At 44.4% G+C, this 16,117-nt stretch overlaps 1 protein-coding gene across 13 annotated transcripts in view; it reads right to left on the bottom strand.

The window, feature by feature from the left end:
* IMMP1L (inner mitochondrial membrane peptidase subunit 1) overlaps positions 1 to 16,117 on the bottom strand; it is a 71,518-nt gene that overhangs the window by 15,730 nt on the left and 39,671 nt on the right. For all 13 annotated transcript variants that reach the window (XM_037899915.2, XM_037899911.2, XM_037899917.2 and 10 more), the window contains one exon: positions 14,974 to 15,100. In XM_037899915.2, the coding sequence (XP_037755843.1) occupies positions 14,974 to 15,100 (127 nt within the window). The remainder of the gene's footprint in view (positions 1 to 14,973; positions 15,101 to 16,117) is intronic.

Below are 16,117 nucleotides of genomic sequence, written 5' to 3'. Positions count from 1 at the left end.
TAAATATAGTTGAGGTTTTGAATAAATAAATTTGAAAATTTGTGCTACTGCAACCTGACATTAAAAATTATGAACTAATTTTACTTTTACTTTTTTTTAAATGTACATAGGGTTTCAGACAGGATTATACTTGGGGCAGCTAGCTCATCCGCTGCCCATGCAGCCCAGGCTACTTTCTATTTGTAGAGTTCTAGGTCAATCAGAACTAGCATGGGTATACATACCCAAACTGGAAATTACACCTCCAGCTCCACTATAGATATACCTTAGTCTCCACAAGGCAGTCATGAGACTTGTGGGAGAAAACCATAGGTAAATATTGTGACAATCAAGGTCAGGACACCCCACAGGGAGAAAAGGAAGTCTGAACTCCAAACAATGAGCAACTGAATCAACTGTTTGTATACAATCTTACTCTATATAAAATATGCCAACTAAGATCTTTTATGAAAGCTTGTAATGTTCTGAACTTGGTGGTAATTAATATCCTGAGGGAGCTTTTTGCCCAGCTATAAGATTTTTCTCTCACTAGAGAAAGTCGTACTTAGCCCACACAGCCTGATAATTGTTAATCTGCATCTGAAGGCGAGCTGAAGAATATACCTTTCTCCCTAGAAGGATAATCATTTTGGGATCCTTATCTCTGGCCATTGACTTAGGGGATCAGGCTGCTACTAAAGGTGAATGTGAAAAGAAATATTCAAACCTTTTAGGGAGAACTTGGTATTTGTAGTCTGATCTTTTAGACATTGCTGAGGTCAATGTGGAGGGTCCGTCACAAATCTTTAGCAGGTTTGAGAATACCCTCATTTATTGGCATGGGCAAGCAGCCATGACAGACTGGATGAAAAATGTTGAATAATTTATAGGACCTTTCTTGATTGACTTCAAGGGATACATCTGTCATTCTTTTAAGCAAGTCCTGAAAGGCCTTAAAAATCACTGTTTGTGGAGCCAAAGTGATGGGTTGATTCTCATATTCCTCCACAAGAGCCGCCTCCTCAGAATGAGGAGCCTACTCAAGTTCTTAGACAAGCCCTTGGTTAGATGGCTGCACTGTGTTAGATTGTTCCTTAGGAGATGATCTATTCCTAGATCTGGGTCTAGATGAATAAGGATCCAGAGATGCTGAGTGTTCCATCATGACCAGTAAGGCCAAAACTGCATCCCATAATGGACAGACACATGATGCCATAAAGGTGGAAATCAAGATGCTTGAAACCTCTCAGAAGCATGAGATCTATCACGAGAGGGGCTCCTTCTTAATCCCTTTCAGGAATGAGGCTGAGACAACAAAGAGAAAATCTAGGAGAAGCGTTTCTACTGTTATGAAATGATGATGATGCAGACATAGCACATTTTCCTCCATGAATGATGCAGCTCTCTCAAGAGTTGCAACAGAACAAGGAAATCCAGACTCCAATGTCTCAGAAACAGATGTTGGTACTGCAGATGATAGTCATAGCAAGATTTTCATAATCTGTATCGTTGTTTCTGGTACTGGAAGGGACACAGAGCAAGTAGAAACTGGAGAAACATCTAAGAGTGGAGGCTCCAGATCCAGCGTAACCACTATGTCCGCAGAAGTTGTAAAAGCAATCTGTGTTACCAAAGTAGCAGTGTCAGTCACAGTGGATTGTTGATGTGATACCAAAGGGAAGAGCAGGATTCCAATTTCTGAAGAGACATGGTGCCGATTCAGTTTGGAAGGAGCTGGCTTGGAAACTTAAAAAGATGAGACAGACTTTTTCTTGCCTAGTACCAGGGATGGTGACCACTGTCAACAAGCAACATCAGAAAATCCCTGTTACTTCCTACCTCAGGCAGCAGGAGCCACTGACTGACTTGAGGAGGATGGAAGGGAATGACCAGCATGCTTTTGAGAAGCAAGAGGTCTCTTAGAGGCAGAAGACCTCCTAGCTCCTAGCATAGGTTTCAAAACAGTAGATTATTCTGAGGAAGAACTTCAGAGTCGAAAACACTCCTCTCATTGACTTCTCCATTAAAAACTCTTAAGCGGGCATCACAAGTTGAGCTGAGCAGGAAACGTTTTTCTCGTTCTGCAAGCATTGAGATTTTGAAACATTTTCCCATCTTGAATCAGGACAAAAAGTCAAAACCTCAAAAAAATTTGCAAACCAAAAATCTGAAAAAACATTCAGACTGGGTCAAACAACATGTTTTGTTCAGTAATTTCAATACTTTTTACTCACCCCCCTATAAAATAACTTAAATTTCTGAACAAAAAATGGACCATTTCATTTTGAAAATGTCAAAGCAGTTTGTTCTGACAATTTTTAAACCTTTTTCAAAAATGTTTTTAAACAGGAAATTCATCGAAACCATCCCTTTCCTGTGAAAAGTTTCTGTGTTGATGAAATGGCCCTTTCCTATGAAAAAATGTTTTACTGAAAAATTCCCTCTAGCTCTAGCCCCAATCTGTGTACACCCATCACTCACAGGCATACCTGATTCACAAGCAGGACAGATTTTCAAGTCCAGAGTCAGAGACTTAGCCATGACCTGCACTATCAATACAAAGAGGGTCAGGAAAAAGTAAATCTTAAAATATTTTTTTCTAATGGGCACCAAGTAAAACATTGTACTAAAAAGCAGCAACACAGAGTATCTAAAAACCCTGTCCTAATCCTATCTAAGATACTAACGGGGAAGCAGACAAGAGACTGTGTAGCTCCATCTTGCTGCAACACATAGTGATGACTACAGCTGCTCTGCCCTTTATGCCCTTGGGAAGGGGGCATGAGAGCATGCAGGGGGCATGCTCAGCTATGAAATACACTGCTGGCTAAAAGATTCCAGGCTTGCATTCATAGGGCATATACATTTATAGTGGGATCTGTATGGACAAGTTCTCAAAGAAGAACTAGTGATTTGAGGTTCTTCAGTAATCGGAGTGCACAATCTGGGGCACTTTAAAGAGGCCTGATTGCTAGAGAGTGCTGAGAACTCCATCTCTGAAACTGCTCCATGTACCAAGTTAAGCATCCAAACAATGATCCTAAAATCACTAACAGTGTCTTTTGAAATTTTAGGTCTCAGCAACTAATATATTGTTTACATTAACATTAAATTATTCTCAGTGTTCATATTAAAAGTGGTCACTGCATTTGACACAGACTATGTTTGAGACTTAACAGCTCTGAATAAGACCACTTCTCATATGTGCAAACATAATAAGGCACATTATCTTCAGAATTATGTTAGCTCTGGAGTTAGCTACAGGATGAAAGGCCCATGTCATCTCCGCAATGAACCACACAAAGTAAACATATTTCCCCCACATCAGCTAGAGTCACAGCATTAGCAGTGTTTTGTGATTGATTATCAGGGGAGTGTTGCTGAGAAATGGATTTGTATCTCAGCTTTTTATCACTGTAACTTGCAAAAAGCAAGTTCCTTATTTACAGACCTTAGCTGTATTAAATGATATTATTAGGTACTACTTCTGTTCAAGTGACACAAGGGCTTAGCATATTGGTGGCTTATGATGTACAAGCTGTTTTACTCTGATGATTTCCCTTTCACTTTTTCAGTTCTAAATAAGAGCTGCAGTAAACAGAACATATGGTACAAAAGAAATTAAAGCAAAGGTAAATGACATTAAAACAAAGGCAAAAACAACAATAGAATATTCAGGATTTGAATTATAATCCTGGATTACATATTAGAGTTTTACAAAAAGGAATTAGAAAACTTAAATCATGATTAGTTAGTGTTTTGTTATAACTTTAAAAAAAAGAAGTATTCCAAATTTTAATTGTTAACAAGCCATTTTCTTACTAACTCTCAAGATTTAGATTTTGTAATTTAACTGAACTAAATAAGATTGTTTGTTTTATAATGCATTTAAATATCAGATGAGTCACCTCAAATAAGCTCAATTTTTATACTTTACAAGTCAAACCACATTTTCTTATGATAAAGTAGCAAACAATAATCTTTACAAGAAAGTGTTTACTGAAATAATCTACTATAATAAAGTATATTTATTTCTCTATGTATTTGTTAACATTTCCCTCTACTAATAAATGAAAGACAATTATCAAACTACTATTCACATTACGTCGCACTGATAAGAAAAACTGCATGTTACTAATTTCTCTAAGAGCTTATGCTTCCTTTTTATGAGTTCTCTGAATACAGGAAGTTCATTTTCCTTTTTTATGCAAATAGGCAGAGGTTTATGCACCTGATTTAACCTATCTCTTGAAGCAAGTATGCCATTAAGACCCTGGTGTAAGAAAGCACTTAAACACACACTTAACTTTAAACACATGCTGAAGCCCCGTTGAAGTCAATGAGACTTAGGCTATGTCTATACTATGCAGCTTTTAGAGACAGGACTGTGTCATTACGGCTGTATCGCTAAAAGGCGCACAGTCTAGCCCAGAGGTGGGCAAACGACAGCCCACGGGACAGTCCTGCCCAGCCCCTGAGCTCCCAGTGGGGGAGGCTACCCCGGCCCCTCCCCTGCTGTCCCCTCTCCCCCACCACCTCAGCTTGCCGGACGGGCAGCACTCTGGGCAGCGTGGCGGCATGGCTGCCAGTCCTGCCACTCTGAGCGGCATGGTAAAGGTGCGGGGAGCGGGGGGGAGAGGGTGTTGGATAAGGGGCAGGGACTCCCAGGGGGGCAGTCAGGGGACGGGGGGGGTGGGGTGTTGGATAGGCGTGGGAGTCCCGGGGGGCCTGTCAGGGGGTGGGGGGGTGTGGATAGGGGTCAGGGGACAGGGAGCAAGGGGGGTTGGATGGGTCGGGAGTTCTGAGGTGGGCAGTCAGTGGGTGGGGAGGGGGCCAAGCTGTTTGGGGAGGCACAGCCTTTCCTTCCTAAAACTCCATACAGTTTTGCAATCCCGATGTGGCCCTCGGGCCAAAAAGTTTGCCCACCCCTGGTCTAGCCACTGTTTGTCAGCTCTCCTGCCGACAAAAAGCTTCCACCCCCAATGAGCGGTGTTAGCATTGTCGGCAGGAGAGCACTCCTGCTGACAAAGAGCTGTTCACACAGCTTGTTGGCAAAACTTGTCTTTCTGGGGGTGGGGGTAGTGGTTTTTTAACACCTCTGAGAGACAAAAGTTTTGTCATTCAGTTGCCAGTGTAGACACAGCCCCAATTACATGCTTATGTGCTTTGAAGAATCAGGGCCTAAATCATAACCATCAACTGCACTCTAGATTTAGGATCCAATCCCACAAGCACTTACACAGGAATAAGTACAGCACACAGCAAATCCTCCTAGTGTAGATGAACCTGATATGGGCAATAAAGTGCATTTGCTGGTGTAGTGGCAGGAGGCGGGGTCAGAGTCATCCACTGATTGGAGCACTGCTCATCCGAAGGCCACAGTCTCTGGCCTGCTGCACAATCGCATAGCGTGTGGTAAAAGTGTGGATGGAGGATCATGTTGCTGCTCTGCAGATTTCCTTAGTAGGGATCTGTGCCAGGAATGCTGTTGATAAAGCCTGTGCCCTGGTGGAGTGCGCCGTGATCGGGGATGTGGGAACCCCCGCCAGGTTGTTGCACTCACGGATGTGGGATGTGATCCATGACTAAATGCATTGTGATGACACAGGTAGGCCTTTCATTCTGTCTGCCACCACCACGAATAGCTGGACTGATTTTCTGAATGGCTTCGTTCTCTCGATGTAGAGAGCTAGAGCCCTGCAGAAATCTAGTGAGTGAAGTCTCTGCTCCCTGCTGCTAGAATGCGGCTTAGGGTAGAACACCGGGAGAAAGATGTCCTGGTTGATGTGAAACTGCGATACCACCTTCGGGAGGAAGGCAGGATGAGGTCTGAGATGCACTTTGTCCTTATAGAACATGGTATAAGGGGACTCTGAGGTTGGCGCCCTGAGTTCAAACACCCTCCTGGCCAAGGTTATCACCACCAGGACCGCCACCTTGTAAGAGAGGTAGAGCAGGGAGCACAAACACATCACCAAGGGCTCAAAAGGTGGTCCATGCATCTAGAAAGGACCAGGTTGAGGTCCCAGACTGGGACAGGCTGACGGACGTTAGGGTATAGCCTGTTGAGTCCTTTTAAGAACTGGGTGACCAGGGGTTAGCAAACGCAGAGCAGCCCTCCTCACCCAGGTGAAAGGCCGAGATGGCGGCTAAGTGCACCCTTACTGACTATAACGAAAGCCCCTGCTGCTTCAGATGTATGAAGTAGTCCAGAATAAGAGGCACTGATGGTAGTGTCGAGGATGAATGGTGCTGCGCCAACCAAATTGAAAAATCTCTTCCACTTAGCAAGGTATGTGGCTGTTGTAGAGTTTTCTGCTGCCAAAGAGAACCTGTCTAACCTGGTCTGAACAGGAAAGCTCCACTGGGTTCAACCATGGAGCGTCCATGCCATGAGGAGAAGTGACTCGAGGTTTGGATGTTGAAGATGACGATGATCTTGTGTCAGAAGGTCCAGGAAGAGCGGCAGGGTGATCAGGGCTTCCACGAACATGTCTAGGAGAGATGTGTACCAGTGCTGATGAGGCCAGGCTGGTGCTATCAATATGACCTGAGCACGTTCCCTCCAGATCTTGAGGAGTACCTTGTGAGCGAGCGGTATGGGCAGAAAGGCGTACAGAAGACAACCCCCCCAATGGAGGAGGAACGCATCTGCACTGGAGCCCAGACTGTGATTTTGGAAGGAGCAGAACTGCTGGCACTTCCTGTTGTATCTTGTGGTGAACAGGTCTATCTGGGGAAAGCCCCACCTCTGGAAGATTGAAATCGCGACGTCCGGGTGAAGGGACCACTCGTGGCTGTGAAACAACCTGCTGAGGTGGTCCGCCAGCTCATTCTGTACCCCGGGGAGATACAACGCTTGCAGGTGTATTAGATGTTCTACACAGAAGTCCCACAGCATGAGGGCTTCCTGGCACAGAGAAGAGGAGTGTGCACCCCCCTGTTTGTTGATATAGAACATTGCTGTGGTGTTGTCCATCATGACAGATAAACATTGTCCCGTTAAGTATGCCCGGAAGGTCTGGCACGCCAGGCACACCACTCTCAGCTCTCTGACGTTGATGTGGAGAGCCAGATCAGCCTGAGATCAGAGACACTGAGTCCTGCGGTCTCCTAGATGTGCTCCCTAGCCCAAGTCTGATGCGGACGTCATTAGCGACAGAGATGGCTGCATACTGGTGAAGGGGATCCTTGAGCATACTTCCTGAGGGTCGAGCCACCACAGAAGGGAGTCAAGGACCAGGCGAGGCAGGGTCACTATCCTGTCCAAGCTGTCCCTGGCAGGGTGGTACACTGACATGAGCCATGACTGAAGAGGTCGAAGCCTGAACCTGGCATGCTGCACCACATAGGTACAGGCAGCCATGTGTCTGAGAAGCGTCAGGCAGTTTCTTGATGTGGTGGTGGGAAACTGTCTGACGCCTCGAATGATATTGGTCAGGGCCTGAAAACTCGCTTGCTGCAGGTATGCCCTGGCCTGGGCCAAGTCCAATATTGCCTATATAAATTCTATCCTCTGGACGGGGGACAGAGTCGATTTCGCTTTGTTTAGAAGGAGACCCAGGTTGTTGAAGGTGGCTCTGATGAATCTGACCTGAACTTCCACTTGGGTCTTGGAGCAGCCCTTGATCAGCCAGTCATCGAGATAAGGAAACACCTGTACCCGGTGCCTGCGCAGAAATGCAGCAACAACTGCCATGCACTTGGTTAAAACACGAGGCACTGCTGACAGGCCGAATGGGGGGACGGTAAATTGGTAGTGCGTGTTGTTCATCACAAACCTGAGGTACTTCCTGTGGGGCTGGGTGATCGCGATATGAAAGTATGCGTCCTTCGAGTCGAGGGTGGCATACCAGTCTGCTGAATCCAATGAGGGAATGATGGAGGCCAGAGAGACCATGCGGAACTTGAGTTTCTTCACAAACTTGTTGAGTTCTCACAGGTCCAGGATGGGCCTTAGGCCGCCTTTGGCTTTCGGTATTAGGAAATAAAAGCCCTTGCCCCAGTGCTCCTGAGGAACCTTCTCCACTGCCCCTAAAGATAGGAGCGACTGCACCTCCTGTATAAGGAGCTGCTTGTGAGAAGGGTCCCTGAAGAGGCAAAGGGGGTGAAAGGGTGGAAGAGCACAGAATTGGATGGAGTATCCCCTCTCTACCGTGTGGAGCATCCATCGGTCCAAGGTGATACGGGACCATGCATGGTACAAAGGAGATAGTCGGGATGAGAAGGTAAGGTGGGATGGATCCATTGTCAGGTGTGGTACACCATCCTCGACCGTGCCTTCAAAAGGCCAGCATGGCCCCTGAATCGGCTTGGGTTGTCCCGAGCCCTGGCCAGAGGGTTGGCGCAGCCTTCTCCTGCCGTTCCAGTTCCTCCTTCTGGACCCGTCTTGACGGTTCTGTTGACCAAACCACTGCTGGGACTGCGGGCGGAAGTGTCACGGCTGTGTTCAAGGAGTATAGCGGCCCAGGGACCTGAGGGTAACTCTGGAATTTTTAAGACTGTTTAGCCTTTTGTCCATCTTCTCTGAGAAGAGAGTCTCACCCTCAAAGGCCAGGTCTTTGATGGTTTGCTGTACCTCATAGGGGAGGCCAGAAACCTGGAGCCATGAGCCCCTTCTCCTGGCCACTCCAGTAGCCATAACTAGCTGCCGCATCTGCCCAGTCAAGTGCTGCCTCAAGGGACGCTCTGGAGATCAGTCTTTGTTCCTCAACAAAAGGCGAAAATTTGGTGCGAGAGTCTGAGGGAGCAACTCCGTAAATTTAGCCATCACCAAGCAGGCACTGTAGGAGCACCTGCTAATGATGGTCTGTTGGTTGGATATTTGGAGTTGCAGTCCCCCTGTGGAGTAAACCCTTCGCCCGAAAAAGGTCGAATTTTTGGGCATCCCTATTCTTGGGCGAAGGGCCTTGAAATCCTTGCCTCTCACACTGGTTAGTGGCATCCACCACTAGGGAATCAGGCTGAGGGTGGGAATAGAGGTGTTCATAACCCTTGAAGGGCACAAAATACCGGTGCTCATTGCGCTCGGCCGTAGGTGGCTGCGAGGCAGGGGTCTGCCAAAGGGTAATGGTCATATCTGTGATTGTCTTTATCAGTGGTAAGGCAATACAGGCAGGGCCGGAGGGAGCCAGGATGTCCACCATAGGGTCCACATCATCCACAACTTCCTCTGCCTTAATGCCCAGATGCCCAGCGCAGCAGCTACTGCAACACCCTGGAGTCTTCCAGAGCTGGGGCTACTGAAGTGCGAGCTAGGGCCTCATCTGATGAGGAGGAGGAGACCACCAGGGGAGGTGGTTGTTCCCTACTGTCCCAACCCGAGGGATCTCTTGACCCCATGGGAACTGCGGTAAGTTGGCCTGGTCCCAGTGCTGTGACAGGGACGGATGTCGGTGCCTGGTGCAGCATGTGCGCTGGGGTTCCTGTAGGCGCCGTTGCAGCCAGAGCCAATGATGGAGGTGGTGTCGGTGTCGAGGGTGCATTGTGCGCCGTAGCTGCAATCGGGGCCGCTGATGCCTCCGGTGCCAAAGTGGTCAATGTCAGTGCCACAGTCGGTGCCAGTGTTAATGACCGAGGCACTGGCTCCGGTGCCAATCGTGGCGGAACGAACGTTGCAGATGCACTGATGCTTCACCCAAGCGGAACCCCTGTCCCCGACCCTGGGCTTGATGGAAAGCCCACAAAGTCCAAAAGGGCCACTGCGGTGGATTTAGCCATTGAGGGGCCCACTGCATTGGGCATGACCGCATATGGTGCCGTGAGGAGGATCTTCTGCTCCTGCTATAGTCAGAGCAGTATGAGCCTGACTCTGACTCCGAGTAGGAGGACCAGGGTGGCGCTGCTCTTTTTGAGGTAGAGCGTCGAGAAGCAGGGAACCAACTGCGCTCTCTGGATGGCAGTACTGGAGAAGAAGGGTGCCAAGGCGATGGGGATCGGTGTGCCATCATCGCCGACTTTCCCTTTGACTGCACCGGGTGCTACGGTGCCAAGACGCTCTCCTGTCTTGGCGGCAAGAACAGAGCCGCGAGCCTCATTAGGTCCTGCACCACCCCAGAGACTTCTGAGGTGGATGGTAATGGTAGATGCTCCCATGGGTGTGGTGAGTGAGACGGGCCCGGACTCGACTGCCTCGCTTGGGCAGGAGTCAACGTGGCCTGACTGAGGTGCCACTGGTGGCTGGTCCCTGGGTCTTGCCGAGGGAGATCAGCCTCTCTGACCTTTTTTCCTTCTGTGCTGGCAATTGCGACCAGTGCTGAAGGCTGGAATGTTCCTGAGAGGCTCCATGATGGTGCCGAGCTTCCTTGTCAACATCTTTCTTCAGCACCAGATCCTTCAAAGACGGAATGGAGCGCTTCGTGCCTAAGACAACGTGCTGGGAGCAGGATCCCCCGCGCCTGGGTCCGACTGAGGTCGGAGAGCTGCCTCCATAAGGAGAATTTTGAGACTCTGCTCCCTTTACTGAATAGTTCTTGGTCGGAATTCCTGACAGATCTTGCAGAGGTCTTTCTGGTGACCCTCACCCAGGCACCGTAAGCAGGAGGCGTGAGGGTCACTTTTTGGCATGCGCTTCGAGCAAATCTGGCAAGTCAAAGCCCGGGGATAGTGGCGTGCCCCGGTAACAAATGTGGGGGGGAATGGGGAGGAACCCCCGATAACTGAAACTTATAAAGAACTACTACACTATACTAACTACTGGAAACTAACTATGTACAGCATATAAAGCACTGCTAATCCACTTGCCGAAGCAAGAGAAGAGCAAGGGGAAGTTCCAGCTACTGTCACTGGTGGTAAGAAGGAACTGAGGGGGTGTAGGGTTGGCAGGGCTCTATATTGGGCGCCATGAAGGCACGACTCCAGCGGGTGCCCAGGCCGACCCTACAGTTGCTGTTAGGGGAAAAATCTTCCAGCTACTAAAAAAAGGAGTATTTGTGGCACCTTAGAGACTAACAAATTTATTTGAGCATAAGCTTCCGTGAGCTACAGCTCACTAAGGTGCCACAAGTACTCCTTTTCTTTTTGCAGATACAGACTAACACGGCTGCTACTCTGAAACCTTCCAGCTACTGTGCATGTGCGCACACAGACACCTGACTGGAATTGACATGAACAAGCACTCAAAGAATATATATACCCACATTCTTAAAAAAAAATTTATGTTGAGGTGTATCCTGGTGTCAAAGCCAGCCAGCTCAGAAACATATTTGTGATCAGTATGTTTTCAGAAAGAAATGCCCCTGTAAATCTGTTTTTCTTTCATGATAAGAGGCAAAGTACAACCTTGGATAGTTCACCCTTTAGAAATGGAATTTTAAAAATCATTTTACTAAAACATTCTCATATTAGTAAACTAAATGGAAAAAAATTAATACAATAATAAAGCTAAGTGTTTTAGAGCATGTAAAAGTCAGGAAATCTAGAAGCTAGGAGTCCTACAGCAATACTAAAGATCTTATTTGATCCTGTATTGAATTTGAGACTGAGGGGCAACATTCAGTGACAGTGTGCTTCAGAGGGTATTGCAATTATATCTATAATTAAAGAATGTCAAGTCAAATATAACATTATGACTTCAGTGCAATGATCAAGCCAGAGAAACTAGATTGTGAGGGGGAAAATCTCTTATTCAAATACAAATATAACATAGAAAAATACTGGCTAAGCAAATTACTGTGTCTAAAATTTTATTGTAAAATTCTCAGTGAGAAAGTTTTCTAATGTTAAATAAATCACTGTTTACACACGATGATGGGTGGACTTTTAGAATACTGGAGCAAATGGCTCTAGTGTTCATACAAATAACTGAATTTTTATTTTTGCATTTCAGTGTAAGTCCAGAAATAGATTATGAATATGGATTATTCTACACAGAAATAAATGTTTCCACTTACACTATAAAACATTTTTGCAATTGTAAAGCCTTTTTGATACTTTGAGTCTCTGAAGATATCCCAGAATGCCACCATTCTGTGACATCAGATATCATCTGTTACAGTGAGACTTCTAGTAGTTGATGTCATAATGCTGACATTCTGGAATGTCTTCAGAGAACCAAGAAGTAGAAACAGGAAGAGAACGATTTCATTGTGGGGCAATTCAAAGCATATTTGTGGACTTTAACTCAGTTTTCATTTCATTTGTCAGAAAATGCTCTCTCTCGTTTGTAAAAATTTTAAATTAGCTACATATTTAATAAGGATTAATATGTCATGACTCAATTTCACTGCATCGTAAGTGTTGATATTCTTTACTACTACGCATTTGTCCAAATATCTGAAGTTTTGTGAATAGTCTATTTCCTGCCAGACTCAATTTATAGCTAAAAAGTAACTTCTAAATTTTAAATTCAGTAATTTAAGAAAATGCCTGGGAAAAGAGAAAAGGCCATTACCATAAAAAAAATATGAATGCTGGTTTGAGATCACTAACACCACAAGTACTCTGGTGGATGGGATGGGAACGGGAGGTGTAGGAGCGTAGCAATTCATAATATGGACATGGCTTGAGAGTCTTACAAACAAGAATGAAATTTTTTGTTTTAGTCAACTTGATTTATGATACATTTTTGATGGAACTTGTATTAAAGAAGGTAAAATACTTGTTTGCAATGCTTGAACATGCCAAAGGGGAAATGAACAAGAAAGGAAAACAGACTATTTCAAACTATAGATTCACTCTTCTGATGAGGTGCGATCTTGTGATCAGCAGCTATCTTCCTCTCTTTTCTTCCCTCCATTTCTGAAAGAAGCATCGTTTTGAAAGTGATAACAGTGCCTAATAATAAATGATCCCATTCCCCCCTCCCCATTTATACACAGAAGTGAATTCAAGAACAAATTTAGGGAGGGTAGTAGAACTAGATTTGAGAACACACTTAGGTTTTAGGTCCCAGGTATAGTGGTACTGATGAGCACAGAGATCACAAGCTTAGAATCTGTAAGATATTCCAACAGTAACTTCTGGCTGATGCAAGCTGAACACCATTTCTATTGAAATGGATAGGAGGAAATTTCTTTTTGGCTCACAGGGTCAGCAGCCTCCTAGAAGCAACTGTGATAAAGATGCTGCACAGATTCTACTGGGATCAGACTAGTGTCTCTACTAACTGAGTAAGCTTACTATAACATCTAGCCATGAGTTGGTGGACACCAGAATCCAAGAAAGGGAGGGGGGAAGAGACTAATTTGCTCAATCCTTAGTATTTCTTGCTTCGCAAGTCACTCAATGTGTCATGACTCCCCCCCCACGAACAGGCTTACAAACAGTTTAGCCAAAAAGAAGGTTAAGTGTTGCAAAGCCTGCCCCCATAAAAGGAGAAAAAGCAGTACATTGTAATAAAAATAAAAACACCATCACATTGGACTATTTATTGTGAATTATTAAAATACTGTAAGGTTATATTAAAATTTTCTTGTGAAATGAATTTGGCGGTCTAACAAATACAACATATATTCAACATGATTAATAGTCTTTGCTCATTAAAGAGTTTATGACTGAATGTACTGATTGTATATTCAATCATAGCCTAATACAATATACATACAATACATACTACATACGCACATAGCCTAATACAACAAACTGAGAGTACCAAAGTATAGTACACTTACCAGGATAAATTTTAAAAGACCGAATATATTAATGTATAATATGTAACATAAAAAAGTATTAGGTAAACTATTAACTACTTTTGAGATCTATCTTCAGTGGCAGTTGAGTTTCCTAATCATGTCACAGGATCAAGTCCTTAGTCTCAGAAAACATTGTTCACTATAATTTATGGGATAAACGAGAATGGTGTCTTACCTGTGAATTTTCTTTATAAAACCATCAGAGAGACAGTCTTTTCAGTGAGTGTTCCGGTCTCCATAGGAACTGAAGGCAGACCAAATCTTTGCTCTGAGCCCAAGCTTTGGACTGCCCTCCAAGAAGAATATTCCAGAATGATAGTATTTTTCAGCTATGGACACTAGTGAGATAAAAGTTTTAAAGTGCTATTCAACTCAAATTATTTACAGCCGAGCCTTGCAATGAAGTTTAAGGATTTCCTAGGAGAACATGCTAGCTGGGAAATGGTGTAAGCAAGGGGGAACATTTCTTGCCCTTCTGCTTCCTGTTGCTGTCTCAGACAGAGGGTTAAGACAAAGTGCTTCCTCAGAAAACTAAATGGAAAAAAAATTAGTAGTTTTGCAGCGAAACTCCTTGAAGCCAATGAGAAACCAGTGTGAAATTTAGTCGAAGTTATTTTCAAAATACTGAGAAAAGCTCTGCTATAAAAGGGAGTCCTTGAGTCTGCCATCTGTACATTTGGAGGCAGAAAATTCTGTAAAGTTCTTCCAGAAAGGCAGTTCCAAGCAAAGAACAGAATAAAGATCTGGTCTCCTCTGCAGTTGCTATAGATATGGAAGACCACCACTCGAATTATGCTGGAATGCTCAGGAACAATGTTCCAGCCCTTTTTGGAGGAGCTGGAATAGCATTCCAGTACTTCTGAGCCTGCTCCTCACTCCAGAAGGAGAAAGAAACAGCCACCTCTCCTTCTGAAGTGGGCCTGGAAGTGGAAGAGGTGGATGAGGCAGAAATAACATCTCTTCATGCTGCCTCTTCCAACTCTTCCACTTCTGGGCCCACTCTGGAAGGAGAGGTGGCAGCTCAGTAACCTGCAGCTGAGACCCAGGTTGAGGGAGTCCCCCTCGGTTCCACCAGGGTTCCACCCAGGTTACCGAGCCGCCATCTCTCCTTTCACAGTGGGGAGCTGGGCCTGGCAGTTCTAGTATTTCATTTTTTTAGGACTCAAGAAGACCATTGTGAAGACTGTCTGACATACAGCGAACAAGAATGCACATTAAGAATCAAATTTCATAAGAAAAGTCAGCTACACATCGTCAAGAATTATCAGTATTTAAATATGAAGTAGCAGCTTCTACTTTAATAATGTTGACTGCATATTAAGTAATCCTGGATATGATTTACAAAATAGAAAGTTATACTTACGTAACTGTGACTCTTACGGAAATCTGAAGGACTGCTTATACAGACTTTGTCTCCTTCCAAGCCAATTACTCTTTTACAGATATTTGATTTGGGGTCATTTGGGCTTTTTGCAATTACAATATCACCTCTGGGGGAACAAATTGTAAAGAAATGTCAGTATAGAACACTCTTTGGATGAATATATATACAACTAATAATTAATAGTCATTGAATTGAAAAAAATATGTATTTCTTGTTGAGAACCACTGCCTATAATCTCCATTTTTTTTCCCATGACAAACTCAGCTAAAAGGACCAATTATTCTATATATGTTTTAAAAAGCACAGTTGAAGAAATTCAATGTATACTACTTGAACAACAACAAAAATACAGCTGATCGTCCTCTGACGATGCCCTGAACAAGTAAAAGCCATTTACATCAGTGTGTTTGCTGCCTACTGTACACAGATCAGCCTCAAGTTTCTTGTATACACCAACCTTCTTCAAATCCTCTGCAAAACCCTCTTCTTTCAGGAAACCTTACAATGTCTATTTCCAAGAGCCTGTTGTCCCCTACGTTACTTCTGTTTACCCTATCGTCCCTTAGTTGCATGCATTAGATTGTAAACTACAATAGTCAGAGCAAGGGCCTTGTTTTTTATGTGGCTGATGACCACTATGTACACATGCATGCTCCATAAAATAATAAGGTGGCATAGGGACAATATAATAAATGGTACTTTCATCATTTCTGGTGAGAATCTCTCCCCTAACTTCCTGCCTGGAAACAACAATACTAGCAGCTCACTATATAGGACAAGATAAATGAAAAATAGGAAGTCTTATTCAGTGTGATGCTCGTTTGAGAAACGTGGTTGGAAGGACACAAGGGATTTTCAATCTTTTGGCCAAAATTCCAAAAGCGACATGCACTACGTCCCAGGAGAACTCTGAGTGAAGTAATCTTGTATCGTGTGACTAAAAGCAAAACTTTTAATCTGTCTTCCCTTCTAGAGATAAAGTGAAATGAGACTGGCACTTACAAAAAACAATTAAAAGAAGATGAAAACAGGAAAAAAGACAAGAGACAGTGAGTTGCCATAGGGAATACACTGGAAAGGCAATGGACAGAGCGATATTCATTATCATGACAAACTTTAGAAA

This window comes from Chelonia mydas, chromosome 6 (assembly GCF_015237465.2).
Source record: "Chelonia mydas isolate rCheMyd1 chromosome 6, rCheMyd1.pri.v2, whole genome shotgun sequence".
Lineage (NCBI taxonomy): Eukaryota > Metazoa > Chordata > Testudines > Cheloniidae > Chelonia > Chelonia mydas.
Note: the sequence above shows the minus strand (reverse complement) of the source record. Positions and strands in the feature narration are given on the sequence as shown.